This window comes from Rhinopithecus bieti, unplaced genomic scaffold (assembly GCF_001698545.2).
Source record: "Rhinopithecus bieti isolate Rb0 unplaced genomic scaffold, ASM169854v2 scaffold_2723, whole genome shotgun sequence".
NCBI lineage: Eukaryota > Metazoa > Chordata > Mammalia > Primates > Cercopithecidae > Rhinopithecus > Rhinopithecus bieti.
In genome coordinates this window covers 62,471-83,919 of record NW_016804119.1, presented here as the reverse complement: position 1 = coordinate 83,919, position 21,449 = coordinate 62,471, and the positions used below count along the sequence as shown (strand labels likewise).

The window sequence follows — 21,449 nt, the reverse complement described above, 5'->3', positions numbered from 1 at the left end:
TTTTTTTTTTTTTTTTTTTTTTTTGAGATGGAGTCTCGCTCTGTGCCCAGGCTGGAGTACAGTGGTGCGATCTCCGATCACTGAAAGCTCCACCTCCCGGGTTCACGCCATTCTCCTGCCTCAAACCCCAGAGTAGCTGGGACTACAGGCGCCCGCCACCACAGCCAGCTAATTTTTTTGTATTTTTAGTAGAGATGGGGTTTCACAGTGTTAGCCAGGATGGTCTTGATCTCCTGACCTCATGATCCGCCCGCCTCGGCCTCCCAAAGTGCTGGGATTACAGGCGTGAGCCACCGTGCCCGGCCTGAACTTGCCATCCTTTTATCAAGGAGTACATTTTTTTTCCAGAAGCTCCCCATGAAATGAACTCGTGTTGATTAGCAGAAATGGTGCACACTGCCATCCCTAAACCAATTAGCGGCAAGTGGGAATGGGCTTGCTGCATTAGACATGGACCAATCGTGGTTCATTTCCCGGACTTGGGGAGGGCCTAGCTTCCCTGAGAGCCACCAGAACAAAAGTAGAGAAGCCATGTAGGGAAAGGTGTTGTGCGGGCAGCCAGTGTCCACCACATAGACGATGTGGTCAGAGACAAAGGTGACAGATCACAGAGACCTCTGTGACTTGTTATGGGGTGCAGACTTTATTCTAAGGGTGAAAGAGATGTGTCCAGTGGTTTCCTCATGATCCGATTCAGGTCCTCTATATAATGTAGGTGAAGTTGTATCTCACCTGCTGCATCACACTGGAAGACACATGATGCCAACCTAAACTCTATTCATGATGTCAACTTTGATCACTTGATTAAGGTGTCTACCTCCATCAAGGAACATTCTAGAAAACAACTGGTGTGGGCTGTTTAAGACTCCCAGCTCCACCAGGTGCAGTGGCTCATGCCTGTAATCCCAGCACTTTGGAAGGCTGAGGCTGGCAGATCACAAGGTCAGGAGTTCGAGACCAGCCTGACCAACATGGTGAAACCCCCGTCTCTACTAAAAAGACAAAAATTAGCCGGGCGTGGTGGCACACGCCTGTAATCCCAGCTACTCAGAAGGCTTGAATCGCTTGAACCCAGGAGGCAGAGGTTGTAGTGAGCCGAGATTACACCACTGCACTCCAGCCTGGGTGTGCAGACTTCGTTTCAAAAAGAAAAAAAAGACTCCCAAATCCACAAAAGTCAAAACAAAAAACAAACAAACAAAAAAAGGCTGAGGACCTTGTCTCTAGTCCCAGCTACTTGGGATACTTGGGAGGCTGAGGCAGGGTCACTTGGGCCCAGGAGTTCAAGGCTGTGGTAGCTATGATCGCACCTGTGAATAGCCACTGCACTCTATCCTGGGCAACACAGCAAGACCCCATCTCAAAAAAAAAAAAAAAAGACTGAGGTGAAGAACTGTTCCAGATTAGACTAAAGAAACATAAGAACTAAGTGCAACAATTGATCTCAGATTAGTTCCAGGATTGAAGGGGTAAAAAAAGGTAGAAAGGACATTATTGACCAGGCACAGTGGCTCATACCTGTGATCCCAGCACTTTGGGTGCCTGACGCAGGCAGATCACTTAGTCCAGGAGTTTGAGACCAGCCTGGGCAACATGGTGAAACTCCGTCTCTACTAAAAACACAAAACTTAGCCGGGCATAGTGGCCCGCACCTGTAATCCCAGTTACTCAGGGGGTTGAAGCACGAGAATTGCTTGAACCCTGGAGGCAGAGGTTGCAGTGAGCTGAGATCGCACCACTGCACTCCAGCCTAGGCGACGGGGCGAGACTCTGTCTGAAAAATGAAAAAAAAAAAAAAAAAGTAGAAAAAGACATTATTGGCACAAGTGAAATTTGAATATAAACTTCTAACGAACATATTAATTTGTTACATTAAGATTTGTAATTAATGTATTTATTATTATAGTAAATAACATTGAATTAATGTTAAATGTCCTAAATTTAATTGTATTACAGTTGTTAAAGAGAAGTTCCGTGTTCTCCAGAGATACATACTAAAGTATGAGGAGTGAAGAGTCTCATGTCTGTGACTTACAAATGACTCAACAAATAATAATATCACTATTACTATTACACGGATACATATATAAAACATATATATATATGAGAAAGAGAGAGAGAAAATGTGACAAAATGTTCAGAACTGGTAAATTTAAGGAAACAGGTATATTGATATTCATTATTCTCACATATTTTGCAACTTTTCTGTAGGTTTGAAAGTTTTTAAGGAAAAAAAGAAATACATAGGAGGTGGAGATGCTATGACTTGGTAACTAACTTTCTGGGGGCCATTAATCAATCTGTGGTGGATGATGATACCTCGGACTGAGAGGTAGAGGAGAGCAGAATCTGAGGTGGGGAGCAGAGGGAAACACCAGGTTTGACATGGATTGAACTGAGGTGGGAGGTGATGAGACACCAGGTGGAGACTCTCAGGAGCAGTAAGAATTAATAGGGGTCAGGAACAAACTGAGACACAGATCTGCGGGTTGGCAGCCTATGGGTGGTGGCTGAAGCCAAGAGCCTGTGAGATCACTTAGAGGGCAGATGTGGATGGGCCAATATTCTTAGGCTCACTCGCACTTACAGTTCAGGTGCAGAAGTAAGAATCAAGCAAGAATGGTTACACTCATGAGCAAACCAGCTATTTCATTTAGGGTTCCTATAAAAACAACCATTAGACTTGCGATTTTCTACCACTTTACATTTCCTCCTAGAGACACTCTTCTATTGGTTAACTTCTCTCCAGGTGGGGGATTATGAGGCTTTTGTCAACATCTTCCTGGGGAGTGTGATATGGTAAGAAGCCTACAAATATATTTGTGATATAAGCATGCAAAACAGAGGTACGCTATATGCTACATTTAGAACTATGATCCTCCCAGGTTAATTCATTCCTGAAAACAATTCTCAGATCAAATAAGCCTATATGAAGTTATTTTAAATGAGAAAATAGGAATGTATTCCCAGCCTGTCCAGAAACTCCACTTTCTCCAAATATCACTAAAACCCTCTTAAACATCTATAAAACAATTCTCCAAACATTTCTGCATAATATAGACATTTAAACATGAATTATCTAATTATTTAACACTTAATGAATTCCATGGTGATTATGTTTGCAATAGTACACAATGATATGCACTCTATTGAATGAGAATTAGATATTCTCCCCAACCTGCAACTAACATGTACAGTAAACAACAACATAATAATGAGTTAAAGATAGATAATTAAATGCAATAAGATTTAGCAAACTGAAATGGACAAATGGGATTCTTCTTTTAAATGGCTACTTGCCAAATGATTCTGGTAATGGAGCATGGGGCAACAGACAACCCTCCCATTAGTGATCATTAGAAAAGTAGACAAAATATACAAAATATCTACTCAAAGATAAGCGAGCACTAATGAGACAGTAAATACCTACCAGGTCAATGTCCAAGAGAACAGAGTATGTAAGAGACTGAGCCCATCAGTAGGACTGTTTTACCCCAAGGGCTACTTGCTGATTCCAGAACAGGTGGCTGAGAGCCTAAGCAGTACTTTTTTTCTTTTTTCTTTTTTCTTTTTTTTTTTGAGAAGGAGTCTCGCTCTGTCACCCAGGCTGGAGTGCAGTGGCGCCATCTCAGCTCACTGCAACCTCCACTTCCCGGGTTCAAGAGATTCTCCTGCCTTAGCCTCTGGAGTAGCTGGGATTACAGGCGTGCGCCACGACGCCCAGCTAATTTTTGTATTTTCAGTAGATACAGGGTTTCATCATGTTGGCCAGGCTGGTCTCAAACTCCTGACCTCAGGTAATCCACCTGCCTCGGCCTCCCAAAGTGCTGAGATTACAGGTGTGAGCCACTGCACCCAGCCCTAAGCAGTACTTCTGACAGCCTTTCAGGGGTCTGGGGCCCTCCAAAGATGGGGAGTCTTGGGAAATACCTGTTACACTAGTCAGGGTTCTCTAGAGAAACAGAATAGGAGATATTATATAGAGATATAGAGACATGGAAAATTGACTCACGCAATTATGAAGGTTGGCAAGATCAAAATCTGCAAAGCCAGTGTCCCAGTTCAAATCTGAAGGTTGGAAGCTTCTGCAGAACCAGAAAAGGCCAATGTTCTAGTTCAAAAGGCTCACCTGAGCCCAGGGGTTTGAGGCTATAGTAGCTATGACCACACCTGTGAATAGCCACTGCACTCCACCCTGGGCAACACAGCAAGACCTCATCTCTGGAAAAAAAAAAAAAAGACTGAGGTGAGGAACTTCCAGATTAGACTAAAAAGAATTAAGTGCAGCAATTGATCTTGGATTGGCTCCAGGATTGAGGAAAAAAAAAAAAAATGACATCAGGAAGGAGAATATTCTCTTACTCAGGAGAGGGTAAGACTTTTGTTCTATTCAAGCCTTCAACTGATTAGATGAGGCCCACCCACATTAGGGAGGCCAATCTGCTTTATTCAGTCTACTGATTTAAACGTCAACCTCACCCCAAAGCATACTCACAGAAACACCCAGAATCATGTTTGACCAAATATCTGGGCACCCTGCGGCCTAGTCAAGTTGACACATAAAATGATCCAAGCATGACATACTAAGAAATATAGGTCGGGCACAGTGGCTCACGCCTGTAATCCCAGCACTTTGGGAGGCCAAGGTGGATCACTTGAGGTCAGGCATTCAAGACCATCCTGGCCGACAGGGAGAAACCTCATCTCTTCTAAAAATACAAAAAATTAGCCAGGCATGATGGCACACGCCTATAGTCCCAGCTACTTGGGAGGCTGAGACAGGAGAATTGCTTGAACCCGGGAGGTGGAGGTTGCAGTGAGCCGAGATCGCGCCACTGCACTCTAGCCTGGGCAACAGAGTGAGACTCCATCTCAAAATAAATAAATAAATAAATATATATACACACACACACACACACACACACATATATATATATATTTGGTTTCTGACATAGAGCTTTTAAAATTGTTATACTATCCTGTATAATAGGGGTGATAGGAACATCTTTTTTTTTTTTTTTTTTGAGACAGTCTTGCTGTATCCCCTGGCTGGAGCGCAGTGGGGTGATCTCGGCTCACTGCAACCTCCGCCTCCCGGGTTCAAGTGATTTTCCTGCCTCAGCTTCCTGTGTAGCTGGGATTACAGGTGCCTGCTACCACGCCAGGCTAATGTTTGTATTTTTAGTAGAGACAGGGTTTTGCCATGTCAGCCAGGCTAGTCTTGAATGCCTAACCTCAGGTGATCCACCCACCTCAACCTCCCAAATTGCCGGGATTACAGGTGTGAACCACCGTGCCCAGCCTAACATCTTTTGTTATAAATATTTGGTTTTAGATCCCAGTTCCTCACATAGGAGATTTTAAGCCCCTTGGAATCTCTGGTGTCTTTTTGTATGCTAATGAGACCACGGGTGGATGACGGTGCTAGATGGCTCCAGAATGAAACTAATTGCCTGAGGAACCAACCCTGTGCCCTGTGATTAGAGGGTAGGAATTTTCAGTCCCACCCCTCAACCTCCAGGGATGAGAGGAGCTGGAGATTTCAATTACCAATGGCCAGTGATTTAATCATCATGCCTACGTTATAGAACATCCATAAAAACCTTAAATGATGAGGTCTGGAGAGCATCTGGGTTAGAGAACACGTGGTGGTGCTGGGAGGGTGGTGCGCCCAGAGAGGATATGGAAGCTCTGTGCCCCTTCCCACACACCTCGTACTTGTCCATCAGTAACTGAAACATCTTTTGTTATAATATTTGGTCTTAGCTCCCAGTTCCTCACACAGGAGCTTTTAAGACCTTTGGAATCTCTGGAGTGGTAAGTGTCTCTCTCTATGCTAACGAAATGACTGGTGGATGAGGGTGCTAGATGGCTCCAGAATGAAACCACCTTTTATTAAAATAATCTAAGCTTTGCATAACATGGAAAAATGTGTCGGAAACAAAATGTCTAAGTGGCTCTGGCCTCGAGGAGATTTACATGTTCATGGATTACAGATTTCATTTATCAAATTAGGTAAGTAATACAGGGAATTCCCAAGTATGCTCGTGTGCTTGTCTTACAAGTATGGTATTTGTGATAGTATGCTATTTATACATACCACCTGAGACTACCCTATGCCCCTAGATATCCCGTGACTGTTCCCATCTCTGTCCTATGGAAATGAGCTGAGTGAACAGTGGAAAAAATCACATGCATTTTTCAGTTCACCTGTATTGAACTGTACAGAATCCTTTCCATAGGAAGCCTTCCCCACTGGGACCATGCCCAGCAATTAGGACAATATCTAAAGCATAAGGATGATTGTTAACTAGTAACACAGAATACGCATTAATAGTTTGGTCCTTTTGTTTATAGCTTTTATTGGCATTGATTCAGTATTTCCAACAGTCTTTTTGGTGACTAGATGGCAGACACTATTGGCAGATCTGCAGTAATTGTTCACCGTTTCAGCTGTTGGCACAAGCAAAAAACAATCTTCTGACTCTCCAACTCCACATTCCAGTTATTAAATCAAGCTCTCCTGAAAAGGAAATCCTTACGCCTTTACAAACATGTAACCTTCCTAAACTATGATGAATTATGTTCCTGACGTGTCTATATAAGCCCCACCTTCCATTCTCAACTAGCAGTAACCTCTGTGTCCTTTGACATCCAGATTGTTCGCCTTCATTCATTCTCACTTCCATTCAAGGAATGTTAACCAGGACCTTCCAGGTTCAAGGTATTGTGCATTTCCTCGTATTTAAAATTATTTTAGCAGCATCCCCGGTCTATAAAATAAGATAAAATAATTTGTGGACTGGTCATATCCTAACCTCTAAATTATTTGAGAACAGAAGGATCTTACTCTACTCATTAACACAATACTTGGCACTTGGTTGAATATTTATTAAATATTTGATGACTTGAATCTTGACCAAATTCTAATTCAACTCAATTCCAATTCCAATCCAATCGGCAAAGCAAACAAAATCACCCACAGTAGTGGCCAACCCCTCCCTCCCTTCCATTGCCCACTTCTAAGTACCACCTTCCCTGGCACTAATTGTGAAGTCTAATTAGGGAAAAAGAGTCAGGATGGTGGGAGCAGGGGAAAGCAAAGAAGAAGCAGGTAAACTACAAGTCTGCCATTCTTCATGGTCCAGACACACAGCCCTCTTCTGCAAATAACTCACAATCTTCCTGCGCCCAACGATTACAGCATAAACACTATTCCATAAAAATCCCCAGCAAGCCTTTCTTTGCAGTCGGCTGCTCTTCTGCTGATTCTGCCTGTTGCCTTCTCGTATCTTCCTACTTTCTCTAACAAATCTGCCTTTGTCTACAACTGTCTTGGCAAATCCTTTTACTCACAAGCCACCCAGACAGCCGCCCCTCACCCATGATACTAATTTTTTAAAAGGTTGAGTCTGCATTTTGGATACTACATCACACATGCCTTAAAAATAAACACTAAAACTCACTCACCCTCCTTAGAACCCTGATGGTTGGCTTTTATAGCAGGGCATGATGGTATAACAGGTAAGGCCAGAGCAGGTGGCCAGTCCCGCAACCCTTCCTTGTATCAGAACCTTCAGGTTTCAGGCCAGGTGTGATGGCTCATGCTTGTAATCCCAGCACTTTGGGAGGCCAAAGGTGTGTGGATCACTTGAGGCCGAGAGTTCAAAATCAGCCTGGCCAACATGGCAAAATCCCATCTTTACTAAAAATACAGTAATTAGCTAGGTGTGGTGGCGCACGCCTGTAAGCCCAGCTACTCCGGAGGCTGAGGCATGAGAACCGCTTGAACCAGGGAAGTGGAGGTTGCAGTGAGCTGAGATCACGCCACTGCACTCCAGCCTGGGCGACAGAGCAAGACACCGTCTCAAAACAAAACAAAACAAAACAAAAAAAGCCCTCAAGTGTCAAAATACGCTGGTCCTTTTTCTTCAGTTACAGAATAGGTGGTTTAACTTTAAGAGCCCCGCTTAGAGCTGAGATTCTACCATTTGGAATGACTCATAAAATATCAAGTGGGCCGGGTGTGGTGGCTCACCCCTGTAATCCCAGCACTTTGGGAGGCCGAGGCGGATGGATCACGAGGTCAGGAGTTCAAGACCAGCCTGACCAACATGGTGAAACATTGTCTCTACTAAAATCAAAATTAGCTGGGTGTGGTGGCGTGCGCCTGTAATCCCAGCTACTCAGGAGCCAGAGGCAGGAGAATCGCTTGAAGCTGGGAGGCAGAGGTTGCAGTGAGCTGAGATCACCCCATTGCATTCCCAGCCTGGGTGATAAAGCAAGACTCCATCTCAAAAAAAAAAAAAAAAAAAAAAGTGAAATGCATCAAAAGGTAAGCTTTGGTTAGGCTAAACTGCAAAATACTATTCCAAATCAGAACCAGTGACTAAGAGTAAATGTCTGTTATTTTCTGGGGCTAACATTTCTTGTCACTTATCATAAAGTCTGGTATTAATTTGCATTTGTCACTCTCGTCTATTCAGATTATAAATTCCATCAAAGCAGTATGCGTTCCTTGTAAAGAGGTNCCCCTGTAATCCCAGCACTTTGGGAGGCCGAGGCGGATGGATCACGAGGTCAGGAGTTCAAGACCAGCCTGACCAACATGGTGAAACATTGTCTCTACTAAAAATCAAAAATTAGCTGGGTGTGGTGGCGTGCGCCTGTAATCCCAGCTACTCAGGAGCCAGAGGCAGGAGAATCGCTTGAAGCTGGGAGGCAGAGGTTGCAGTGAGCTGAGATCACCCCATTGCATTCCAGCCTGGGTGATAAAGCAAGACTCCATCTCAAAAAAAAAAAAAAAAAAAAAAAGTGAAATGCATCAAAAGGTAAGCTTTGGTTAGGCTAAACTGCAAAATACTATTCCAAATCAGAACCAGTGACTAAGAGTAAATGTCTGTTATTTTCTGGGGCTAACATTTCTTGTCACTTATCATAAAGTCTGGTATTAATTTGCATTTGTCACTCTCGTCTATTCAGATTATAAATTCCATCAAAGCAGTATGCGTTCCTTGTAAAGAGGTGGGATCTTCATAAACTCCTCTACATACTTGGAAATTGATTCATGTAACTTGCAGACACACAAGAAACCCTGCTTTCCACAACTGCTGTCCTCCCTTTCCCAAGCTGTCTCTTGGAGACCGTAATGAATGTACAATGGTCTTTATGCTCCATCTGCTCGATTACCCTATGACCAAAGACTTTGTAACCATGGGGCAGAGTTAAAATCAGTGACTTTCAGTGCAGAGGTGCTCCATGAACAGCTGGATTCACTAACTCAGTGGTCCCCAATCTTTTTGGCACCAGGGATCAGTTTCATGGAAGACAATTTTTCCACAGACTAGACGGCAGGGGCAGGGAGAGAGGGGTGGGATGGTTTTAGACCATCAGGCATTAGATTCTTATACGAGCATGCAACCTAGATCCCTCACATATGCAGTTCACAATAGGGTTCACTTTCCTATGAGAATCTAATGCCCCCACTGATGCAACAGGAGGCAGAGCTCAGGCGGTAATGCGAGAGATGGGGAGCGGCTGTAAATACAGATGACACTTCGTTGGCTCGTCTTGCTCACCTCATGTGCCAATGGGTTCCTAAAAGGCAACAGACCAGTACCCGTCAGCCGCCAGGAGGTTGGGGACCTCTGCACTAACTCCAAAGAGCATAGCGGGTCTGGTGGGGCACGGTGGCTCACGCCTGTAATCCTAGCACTTTGGGAGGCTGAGGCAGGCGGGATCACCTGAAGTCATCAGGAGTTCGACACCACCGTGGCCAACATTGTGAAACCCCGTCTCTACTAAAAATACAAAAATTCGCCGGGCATGGTGGCGCGCGGCTGTACTCCCAGCTACTCGGGAGGTTAAGGTAGGAGAATCGCTTGAACCCGGGAGGCAGAGGTTACAGTGAGCCGAGATGGCGCCACTGCACTCCAGCCTGGGCGACAGAGCAACACTCCGTCTCAAAAAGAACAAAGCGGTCTGAAATTGAGAGTTTGACAAGTACACCTACGTAAACCTCACCTTACAACCAAGCATTGGGATAAAACTTGTAAATACCAAAGGGAAGGAGAGAAGCCCTTGGTTGACCTGGCACGGGTGGGCTCACACTCAGCGCTTTGGGAAGCAGAGGCTGGAGGACTGCTTGAGCCCAGGGGCTCAAGACAAGCCTGGACAACATAGGAAAACCTCATCTCTACAAAAAATACAAAAATTAGCCAGACACAGTGGCTCACACTTGTAATCCGAGGGCTTTGAGAGGCCAAAGAGGAAGGACAACGGCGGGGCGCGGTGGCTCACGCCTGTAATCCCAGCACTGTGGGAGGACGAGACGGGCGGATCACATAGTCAGGAGATCGAGACCGTCCTGGCTAACACAGTGAAACCCTGTCTCTACTAAAAAAATACAGAAAACTAGCCGGGCATAGTGGCAGGCGCCTGTAGTCCCAGCTACTCGGGAGGCTGAGGCAGGAGAATGGCGTAAACCCGGGAGGCGGAGCTAGCAGTGAGCTGAGATCTGGCCACTGCACTCCAGCCTGGGCGACAGAGCGAGACTCCGTCTCAGAAAAAAAGAGGAAGGACAGCTTGAGCCCAGGAGTTCAAGACCAACCTGAGCAACACAGCAAGACTGTGTCTCTACCAAAAAATAAAATAAAAATTAGCCAGGCGTGGTGGTGCACTTGTAGTCCCAGCTACATGGGGTGCTGAGGCGGGAGGATCGCTTGAGCCCAGGAGTTCCAGGCTGCAGTGAGCTATGATCGCGCCACTGCACTCCAGCCTGGGCTACAGATCGAGAACCTGTCTAAAAAAAGAGAAAAAGAAAGAAAAAAGAAAAGCTCTCGAGTAGCCCCATCTGAGGGGCTGGGGCTGCTCCAGAATTTCTACGGGTTCAAGGGCAGCAGCCTGGGTGCAGGTGGGGATCAGGGCATTTCTCAGAAGCTGCATCTGCGGGACAGGCTCTGTCCTCTGTGAATTGGGGGCCTTGCCAAGTTCCCCCAACCCTTTTTCCCTGAGGCGCCATCTTGGCAGCAGGGAACAAGTGATCCTGCCCCAGGAAGGGTCGAGAATGTTCCCGGGGGGCTTCCGGGGTTTTCCATAGAGGGATCACCGCGGGGGCGGAGGCTCCCTGCAGGGAGCAGCGCTGAGGTCGACTGGCTCTGACCTTGGCTCTCTGAAGGGAGAAAAACTTAATCGTTCGTCAGGTCCAAGAGCTCCAAAGACCCCCAATCCTCAGTCACTCATCTCCTGACAAAAGAACTTGCGAAACTGCCAAGGCGCCACACTTCGGCTCGCGATTGTGAGGAAATTAGTTGAGGAACGGAGTGAGATGACCATGCCGCTTCGCCAGCACTTGCCAGGGGTTCCGTGGGGCCGCATTTCCTCTGAAGGGCCGCCACCGGTACCAAGTCGATCGGACAGCGTAACCTCCTGCTCCACAGACTGCCTAGCCCCGGACTGCACGCCCGAGCTGTGCGCATGTGCGGACGGCCCGCGCGGCCGCAACGCGCAGGCGTTGTGGCCACTTCCGGGATCTGTCAGCCGCTCCCTCTGGGCTTCCGTCCTCCGCCCGCGCCCGCCGGAGCCTGTTCGCGTCGACTGCCCAGAGTCCGCGAATCCTCCGCTCCGAGCTCGTCCGGACTCCCCCGATCCCAGGTAACGGCCAGCAGGGGCGAGCGTCGCAACCTATCAGCCTCTCTTGTCCAGGCCTCGCGCCGGACTTGGAACCGCGGGGGCAGTGAGACGGGGTCTTAGGCCGCGGGGCCCCGAGGCTGAGGCGCGGCCGGGTCTCCCGGCCCGGGCCTCCTGAGGGGGCGGGGATCCCCTTTCTCTGTGGATCCCCTGGAGCTTCTCTCAGGATGTTCGAGCTCCTAGCCTCCTCCGATGACCGAATTAACGGCCCCTTCTTCTCCCCCAGGGTCCTACTTGCATCTCTGCTGGGGGCATTTGTCACCGTCTTTAAAATTGTGTCAAGCAGAAGGATCTCCCCTAATCGAGCGATCTGCGGGACTTTTCATCTCTTTAGCGCCTAGAGTCGATCCCTGCATACAATAGGCGCCCATAGGATGTTTGCCTGCTCTCTAGGGCAGCCCTCAATCCTTCAGTTATTGGGGAACCTTCCCGATCTCGAGAAAAACCTTCTCCCGAGTTCTTTAAGATTCCCCTGCATGAGCACCGCCTTCCCCCAAGTCAAAATTTCTCCCTTCTCGGCGCTCTTATTCGCTTGTTGGAATCTTTTATGCCAATCCTGGCACCGCCACTTTTGCTGGGTGATCCTGGGAAGATGCTTCTCTGTGCCTGTTTCCTCATCTGCAATAAAAAGATTCTTACCGTTTTGCTAAGGATCAAATGAGCTTATTTGCGTAAATTGCTTAGAATAGTTCCTGGCCCAGAGTAGGTGATCAATAAATATTAGCTATTATGACTGCTTCTGGGCATTCTATGCATGTCCGTCTTCCTTTCCTTTTCTACCTCCTCCACTCTCCCCAAACACCAACCCTCCAGACTTGAAGACCAGAATGGTGTCAGCCTTATTTATGTTTCTGGCCCCATCCCGGTATTTAGAACGCTGCTGGGAACATGATAGGCACTTAATCATTTATAGCTTAGAATCTTTGATTATAAAGCCATCTGTTTTGCAGCTTTGGAACCTTCTGTCTACGTCAACTCATAGCTTAAATTGCCGAGATTATCTTAGTTCTGCCCTCTCTTCTCAATTTTATCTAATCTTTCGGTTTCACATAGGGCCTGGGTTTTCAGGTATCTAAAAACAAAGGAGGGGCATCAGTCAGGAAGGTGTTTTTGTCCTGTTAGGGAGTGGGTAACTGTGTGGCTGTTGTTTCCTTTTTTGTGTGTGTCCTGCAGCCTCGACCTCCTGGGCTTAAGAGATCCTCCCACCTCAGCCTCCTGAGTAGCTGAGACTACAGGCATGTGCCACCACGCTGGGCTAATTTTCATTTATTTTTATTTATTTATTTTTGGAGATAGAGCCTCACTCTGTCACCCAGGCTGGAGTGTGGTGGTGTGATCTCGGCTCACTGCAACCTCCACCTCCTGAGTTGAAGCGATTCTCCTGCCTCAGCCCTCGGAGTAGCTGGGACTACAGGCATGAGCCACTGCGCTTGGCTGATTTTTTTTTTTTTTCTTTTTTGTATTTTTTGTAAAGACTCCATATGTGGCCCAAGCTGGTCTGGAGCTCCTGAGCTCAAGCTATCCTCCCACCTCGACCTCCCAAACTGCTGGGATTTGGGGTGTGAGACACCACACCCAGCTTATATGGCTATTTTCTCCCACAAAGTATTCGGAGATCTTCTGGAGTACATCTGTTAATCACAGTTAAAGGAAGGGACCATTTTGGAAAACTCCTATTTTGGATGGGGAGTGGTAATACTTTGATCTAATTGTCTCATCCAATGCTGAAACAAATCCTACATAAAGAAGTTTAAAATGGCCTGTCTGAATGTTGAGGAGGGTGTGGTGACCTTGTTGGAGTACTTGATGTTGCTAGATTGGGTAATGAGAGTGATTAGGAACTAGGTGAATCACAGTCTTAAAAACTGACCCTAAATAGCGGATGGAAATTCCCACTTGTGTGAATACTTTCAAGCTCCAAAGGAGTAGGGCCAAGAATTTATAGCATATGTCAACGTTTCCAAGCTGGAGGAAACTAACTGGTGGGTTCTATGGTTGGTTTAAAAGCCTTGGGTTGGCCAGGCGCAGTGGCTTACGCCTGTAATCCCAACTCTTTGGGAGGCTGAGGCGGGTGGATCACCTGAGGTCAGGAGTTTAAGACCAGCCTGACCAACATGGAGAAACCCCGTCTTTACTAAAAATACAAAATTAGCCAGGCATGGTGGCACGCACCTGTAATCCCAGCTACTTGGGAGGCTGAGGCTGGAGAATCACTTGAACCCAGGAGACAGAGGTTGCGGTGAGCTGAGATCGCGTCATTTCACTCCAGCCTGTGCAACAAGAGCAAAACTCCATCTGAAAAAAAAAAAAAAAAGCCTTGGGTCAAAGGAAGAAAGGGAACCTACTGGCATGTATTTTCAGGCTATGCTCTGTACTACTTGCTTTCACATGTTGTCTCATTTAATTCTCCTTGTGATGTCAGTGGTATATCCACTTTACAGAAGAAAAAAATGATATTTAGACATGTCAAGTGACTTGCCCAGGGTCTCATAGCTAGTGTGTGTCAAAAGCCAGGGTTCAAATCCAGCCTCGGCTTCAGAGCCCATGGCTAGCCATACATCAGAATGACTCTGTATTCAGTGTGATAGATAAAGAAAAGGGATGAGGGGGCCGGGCGCGGTGGCTCACGCCTGTAATCCCAGCACTTTGGGAGGCCGAGACGGGCGGATCATGAGGTCAGGAGATCAAGACCATCCTGGCTAACACTGTGAAACCCCGTCTCTACTGAAAATACAAAAAAATTAGCCAGGCGTGGTGGCAGGCACCTGTAGTCCCAGCTACTCGGGAGGCTGAGGCAGGAGAATGGTGTGAACCCGGGAGGTGGAGCTTGCAACGAGCCGAAATCGTGCCACTGTACTCCAACCTGGGTGACAGAGACTCTGTCTCAAGAAAAAAAAAAAAAGAAAAGAAAAGATAAAAAAGAAAAGGGAGGAGGAGTTCCTGACATTTTTATTTGTCCCCTTTTCTCCCTGTCTAGCTCTATTAAGACAAAACTTTTCAGATTTCACTCAAACATTAACCATAGTTTAGAAATTATAATTATCACCCTGTGACAGAAGGTACCCTTTCTTGGTACATAATTCAGGCTATTAGGAATTTCTTCTGCATTCACTGGGTTTCATGAATGCAAGCTGTGTTTGCTAGGTGCATTCTAAATTTGACAAACATGAGCGTTGTCTTGGCCTACAGACTTAAAATAGCCACCTGATTATAAAAGAAGTACAGGTCTTGAGTGTATGTCCAAATATGGAACTTGAATGATATGGCAAAATTAGAAATTTTAGAAGTAATTACACTGTTGTGTAAATGGCCACCTCTTTTGAAGTCTTTGCTACATTGCTTATAAAACTGAGTTGAACCTGAGAAAGCCTTTTTCTGCAGCTGTACTTTTCAACTGGACGTGAAACATGTACTTTTATGGCACGCAGATATTCGCATCAAATTACTGATTTGCAGACCAATTTTATTTTTAGTTAACAAATAAGCTTATCCAATGTGGCTTTTGAACTAAAGCACTTTTAATTAAGGAGTTATTTTATGACAGCGTGTTATTTTGAGTAGCTGTAACTAAAATCTGTTGTGATGGAACAATTTGGAGTGAGCATCTGATATCAGAGATAAAGAGAGAAGCATGCAGTGAGTATCTGGAAGTTCTTTTAAAAAAAAATTAAACATTCTCATTTGAATTCATTTAAAACTTTTTTTAAATTGCCAATTCCTAAGCTTTTTCTTTGTGAGTTGTAGTTTGCTTTCTAGACTGTATAAAAGAAGAAAGTAATGACTTTATCTTTACTCTTAGAATAGAATATGAAATACTAGCATTTCTCTGCCAGTTCAAGATATTGGATGTTTTTTATTTAAAGTTGCACTTACCTTTGGGTTCCACCCTCCTTTTTTTTTTTTTTTGGATACAGAGTCGCCCTCTGTTACCCAGGCTACAGTGCTGTGGCACCATCTTGGCTCACTGCAACCTCCACCTCCCATATTCAAGAGATTCTTGTGCCTCAGCCTCCTGAGTAGCTGGAATTACAGGTGCCTGCCACCATGCCCAGCTCATTTTTGTATTTTTAGTAGAAACGGTTTCGCCATGTTCGCCAGGCTGGTCTGGAACTCCTGACCTCAGGTGATCCACCCGCCTTGGCCTCCCAAAGTGCTGGGATTACAGGCTTGAGCCACCGCACCTCGCCTGGGTTCCTTTCCAGTTAGCAGAGGTGCTATTTCCGCTTTCTAACTGACTGATTTCTGCTTTGTCAGCTGAACTTTCATTGTTCACTTTACAACCTTCTAGTGACCCCTCCATTCATTTCCTGCTTGCATCAGAATTCATGTCTCACATTCAGCCTCCACCCTGGGTTAACATGACATATACTTACGTGTGTTGAAACTTGAGTTTATAGTGAGGGTGCCTCCTGGAAATGATAAAGTTGGGGGTAGAGGAAGCCTGGCTGCTTTTTGAAAAATGTTGCCATTTCAGGTAATGGTTGCTTCTTCAAGTGTATCTAGATTTGGTTACCTATAAAATAGGGAATTTTTAATTTAATGTTTTGCAGGTTCCTGCTTTTCATTTAGTTACAATTAAAAGTTTAAAAAGTATTATCACAAACACCTACATACTCTTTGCCTAGATTCACCAGTTAGCATTTTGCCACATTCACATTCTATATATTTTCTGTCCTGAACTGTTGAAAATAAGTTACAGTGGCTGGGCATGGTGGCTCATGCCTGTAATCCCAGCACTTTGGGAGGCTGAGGCAGGTGGATCACTTGACAGGCAGAGCAGCCTGAGCAACATGGTGAAACCCTATCTCTACAAAAATTACCTGAGCTTGGCGGTGCATGCTCGTATCCACAGCTACTCAGGAGGCTGAGGTGGGAGAATCACTTAAGCCCAGAAGACGGAGGCTGCAGTAAGCGTAGATTGCACCACTGCCCTCTAAACCTGGGTGAGAGAGCAAGACCCTGTCTCCCCTGCCACCCTCACAAAAAGAAAAGAAGTTACAGAAGCCATCATGATACTTCATCCCTGAACACTTCATGATTATCTTTGTCTCCTAAGAGCTAGGACATTCTCCTACCTAATGTCAATACCGTTATCTTACCTAAGAAAATGAAAATAATTCCATATGTAATATCTAGTTTAAATTGTAATTTTCCCTATTGTACAAAATACATCTTTTCTGCCCAATTTAAAATGTAGATTATGGGCCAGGCATGGTGGCTCACACCTGTAATCTCAGCACTTGGGGAGGCTGAGGAGGGTGGATCCCTTGAGACCAGGAGTTCAAGACCAGCCTGGCCAACGTGGTGAAAGTCCGTCTCTACAAAAAATAGAAAAATTAGCCAGACCTGGTGGTGCACACCTGTGATCCCAGCTACTTGGGAGGCTGAATCAGGAGGATCACCTGAGCCCAGGAAGTGGCGGTTGCAGTGAGCTGAGATGGTGCCACTATACTCCAGTCTGGGCAACAGAGTGAGACTCTGTTTCAAAAAACAAAAAAGAAAGAAATAGATTATAATCAACTTTCACTTATCAAATTTGGTTTTCATAGCTCTCTAGAACAGTTCGCGCCCTGCCTCCATATTGCCTTTTTGGAATAGTCCAGGCCAGTTATTCTATAGAATGGCACACACCCTGGCTTTAACTGTTTATTTCCTCCTTGTATTGTTTGACTAGTTCCTTTACCCTTTATTTCTTGTAAACTGAAAATTAGGTCTGAATCTTGATTGGGTTTAGAGTAAATATGTTTGGCATAAAGACTTCACTGGTAGGTTGACCATATTCCCAGGTTTCTCCAGGATAGCCCTGTGACCTGTTGTGTCGGCATAATCATTGTTTATTTTTGCTCTCAGAAGTGTTCTGATTTGGATGGTAAGTTAAGTCACTATTTATAAGTGATGATGTACTTCGTGTGGACTACCATCAGGAGGCCCATCCGGTTAGATTGATCCACTATTTATAATACTGAGTTTGATCACGTGGTGATTGCCAGATTTCTTCAATGTAAAAGCATCTTTTTCTCTTTGTAGTTAGTAAGCAATCTGTGGGATAATAATTTGAGACTAGGATTATCCTGTACGCATGGTATAAGAGTCCATTGATGACCCTTAACAGAATAAATTCCACATTAGTTGTTACAATGCTAGATTTATTCAGATGGTTAAGTTTCGACAATGAGACAGAATTTTTTTTTTTTTTTTTTTTTTTTGAGACGGAGTCTCGCTCAGTCATCCAGGCTGGAGTGCAGTGGCGTGATCTTGGCTCACTGCAAGCTCCGCTTTCCAGGTTCACCATTCTCCTGCCTCGGCCTCCCGAGTAGCTGGGACCACAGGTACCTGCCACCACACCTGGCTAATTTTTTGTATTTTTAGTAGAGACAGGGTTTCACCGTGTTAGCCAGGATGGTCTCAATCTCCTGACCACCACGCCCGGCCTTTTTTTTTTCTCTTTCCTTGAGACAGAATCTCGCTCTGTTGCCCAGGCTGGAGTGCAGTGGTATGATCTCGGCTCACTGCAGCCTCTGCCTCCTGGGTGCAAGCAATTCTCCTGCCTCAGCCTCCCTAGTAGCTAGAACTACAGGTGTGTGCCACCACGCCCAGCTAATTTTATATTTTTACTAGAGACAGGGTTTCACCAGGTCGGCCAGGCTGGTCTTGAACTCCTGACCTCGTGATCCACCAGCCTTGGCCTCCCAAAGTGCTGGGATTACAAGCGTGAGCCACTGCGCCTGGCCAGATTATTTTTTAATGGGAGAACAATGTTTTGCGTATTTCCGAACATCTTAAGATCCTCAGACAACTTAAACATTGGTTACTTGCCTTTTCCCTACTGTACAAAATGCTTTTTGTTGTTGTTCATTGCAGCTTTCTCTCCTTTGAAAACACTAAGAATAATGTCACTGCATCAGTTTTTACTAGAGCCAATCACCTGTCATGCCTGGAACAGGGATCGTACTCGTGAGTATTTTATTAACTTTGCTTTTGTATTTTGGTACCTTTGGTACATTTCATCTTTAGACACATTTGGGGCTCACATATCTCAGTATCACATGTGCAAGGAACATACATCTATTATGTATATTCAGAAGGGAACTAAGTCAGTCCTTTGGTTTGCAGATAGATAAACTGAGACCCAGAGTGAAGGAAGGGCTTTGCAGAGGTTACATACCAAGTTCAGGTTTAGTCACAGCACTAGGACCTAGAATAAGCTGTTTCAGAGACAAGCGGTTTGCTCCTGAGCTACTCAGAGCTTTATTAACTAGTATTTACTGTGTTATTCATAAGCAGCGTGAGTTTCTCGTTTTCTAGCTCCAGCAAACTAGAAAGGGATGGAGAATGCTCTTAGAAGTAGGCACAGTCCAGCAAGCAAAGTGACAGATAATATAACAAGATGAGGCTGCGTGCGGTGGCTCATGCCTGTAATCCTAGCACTTTGGGGGGCCAAGGCAGGCAAATATCTTGAGCTCAAGAGTTCAAGGCCAGCCTGAGCAACATGGCGAAACCCTGTCTCTGCAAAGAAAAATACAAAAAGTGTGTGTGTGTGTACATATATATATATTTTGTTTGTTTGTTTTGTTTTGTTTTGTTTTTGAGACAGAGTCTCACAATGGCACAATCTCAGCTCACTGCAAACTCTGCCTCCCGGGTTCAAGCAATTTTCCTGCCGCAGCCTCCTGAGTAGCTAGGATTACAGGCATGTGCCACCACTCCTGGTTAATTTTTTTATTTTTAGTAGAGATGGGGTCTCACCATGTTGGCCAGGCTGGTCTCGAACTCCTGACCTGAAATGACCTGCCTGCCTCGGCCTCCCAAAATGCTGGGATTACAGGCATGAGCCTCCGTGTTCAGTCTTGTCTGTCTTTATTGCAGACATCATAATGGGTATAAAGTAGTATCTCATTGTGGTTTTGATTTGCATTTCCCTCATGAGTAATGATGAACATTGTTTGACATGCCTGTTGGCTATTTGTATGTCTCTGGAGAAATGTCTATTCCGACATGTCTGCCCAGTTTTAAATATGATTATCTTTTTATTGTTGAGTCATAAGAGTTCTTTATATATTTTGGCTGCAAGTCTCTTATCAAATATTTTCCCCCATTCTGTGGGTTGTCCTTTCACGTCTTTGAAGGTATTCTTTGACACGCACAAGTTTTTCATTTTGAATAAGTTGCCAGGCACGGTTCTGTAATTCCAGCACTTTGGGAGGCCAAGGCGAGAGGATCGCTTGGGTCTAGGAGTTTGAGATCAGCCTGGGAGAGATAGTGAAACCTCGTCTCTACAAAAAATAAAAATTAGCTGGGTGTGGTAGCACGTGCCTGTGGCCCCAGCTACATGGGAGGCTGAGGTGGGAGGATCACTTGAGTCCGGAAGTCCACGGCTACAGTGAGCCATGTTCATGCCACTGCACTCCAGCCTAGGTGACAGAACAAGACTCTCTTTCTCAAAAAAAAAATAATAATAATAATTAAATAATAAAAATTCAGAAAGAGCAGGATTGGAGAGAAAAGGTCCAATTTCGCTTATTTTTCTTTTGTTGTTTGTACTTCTGCTGTTGTATCAAAGAAACCATTGCATAATCCAGGATCACAACAATGTGTGCCTATGCCTGTGTTTCCTTCTAAGAGTCTTAAAGCTTTAGTCCTTTTATGTACGACTTTGATCCATTTTGAGTTGATTTTTGTGTATCCTGTAAGATAGGGTTCCTTTCGTATGTAGATATCCAGTTTTCATGGTTTTTTTTTTCTTCTTTTTTTTTCTGTATTTATTTATTGAGACAGAGTCTTGCTCTGTCATCCAGGCTGGAGCGCAGTGGTGCAACCTCAGCTTACTGCAGCCTCTGCCTCCCAGGTTCAAGTGATTATCGTGTCTGAGCATCCTAATGCATGTGTCACCACACCCGGTTAAATTTTGTATTTTCAGAAGAGACAGGGTTTCACTATGTCGCCCAGGCTGGCCTCGAACTCCTGGCCTCAAGCAATCCACCTGCCTCGGCCTCCAGAAGTGTTGGGATATACTTAGTGGCATGAGCCACCACGCCGGCCAAGATAATCAAGTTTTTCCTGCACCTTTTGTTGAAAACTATCCTCTCCCCATTTAATTGCCTTGGCACCCTTTTTGAAAATCAACTGACTGTAAATATGAGAGTTTATTTCTGGACTCCCAATTCTATTCCATTGTTCTTTATGTTTATCCTAATTTCAGGACCAATCTGTCTTGATTACTGTAGCTTGGTAGTAAGTTCTGTTTTTTTTTGTTTTTTGTTTTTTGTTTTTTGAGACGGAGTCTTGCTCTGTCGCCCAGGCTGGAGTGCAGTGGGGCAATTTTGGCTCACTGCAAGCTCCACCTCCCAGGTTCATGCCATTCTCCTGCCTCAGCCTCCCAAGTAGCTGGTACTATAGGCACCTGCCACCACGCCCGGCTAATTTTTTTGTGTGTGTTTTTAGTAGAGATGGGGTTTCACAGTGTTACCCAGGATGGTCTTGATCTCCTGACCTCATGATCCTCCTGCCTCGGCCTCCCAAAGTGCTGGGATTATAGGTGTAAGCCACTGTGCCCGGCCCCAGTTGGTAGTAAGTTTTGAAATCAAGAAGTATAAGTTCCAACTTTGTTATTTTCAAGATTATTTTGGTTATTGTGTCGCTTGCATTTCCATATGAATTTTAGGATCAGCTTGTTAATGTCTTTTAAGAAGTGAACTGAGATTTTGACAGAGATTGCTTTGAATCTGTAGATTCACCATCTTTTTTTTTTTTTTTTTTTTTTT

At 45.1% G+C, this 21,449-nt stretch overlaps 1 protein-coding gene across 1 annotated transcript in view; it reads left to right on the top strand.

Moving 5' to 3' along the window:
• The first annotated feature begins 11,525 nt into the window (after positions 1-11,525).
• LOC108523571 (actin-related protein 2/3 complex subunit 1A) overlaps positions 11,526-21,449 on the top strand; it is a 41,383-nt gene continuing 31,459 nt past the window's right edge. The window contains 2 exon segments of the mRNA XM_083287437.1: positions 11,526-11,652; positions 18,550-18,642. Of these exon segments, the coding sequence (XP_083143563.1) occupies positions 18,579-18,642 (64 nt within the window). The 5' untranslated portion in view covers positions 11,526-11,652; positions 18,550-18,578.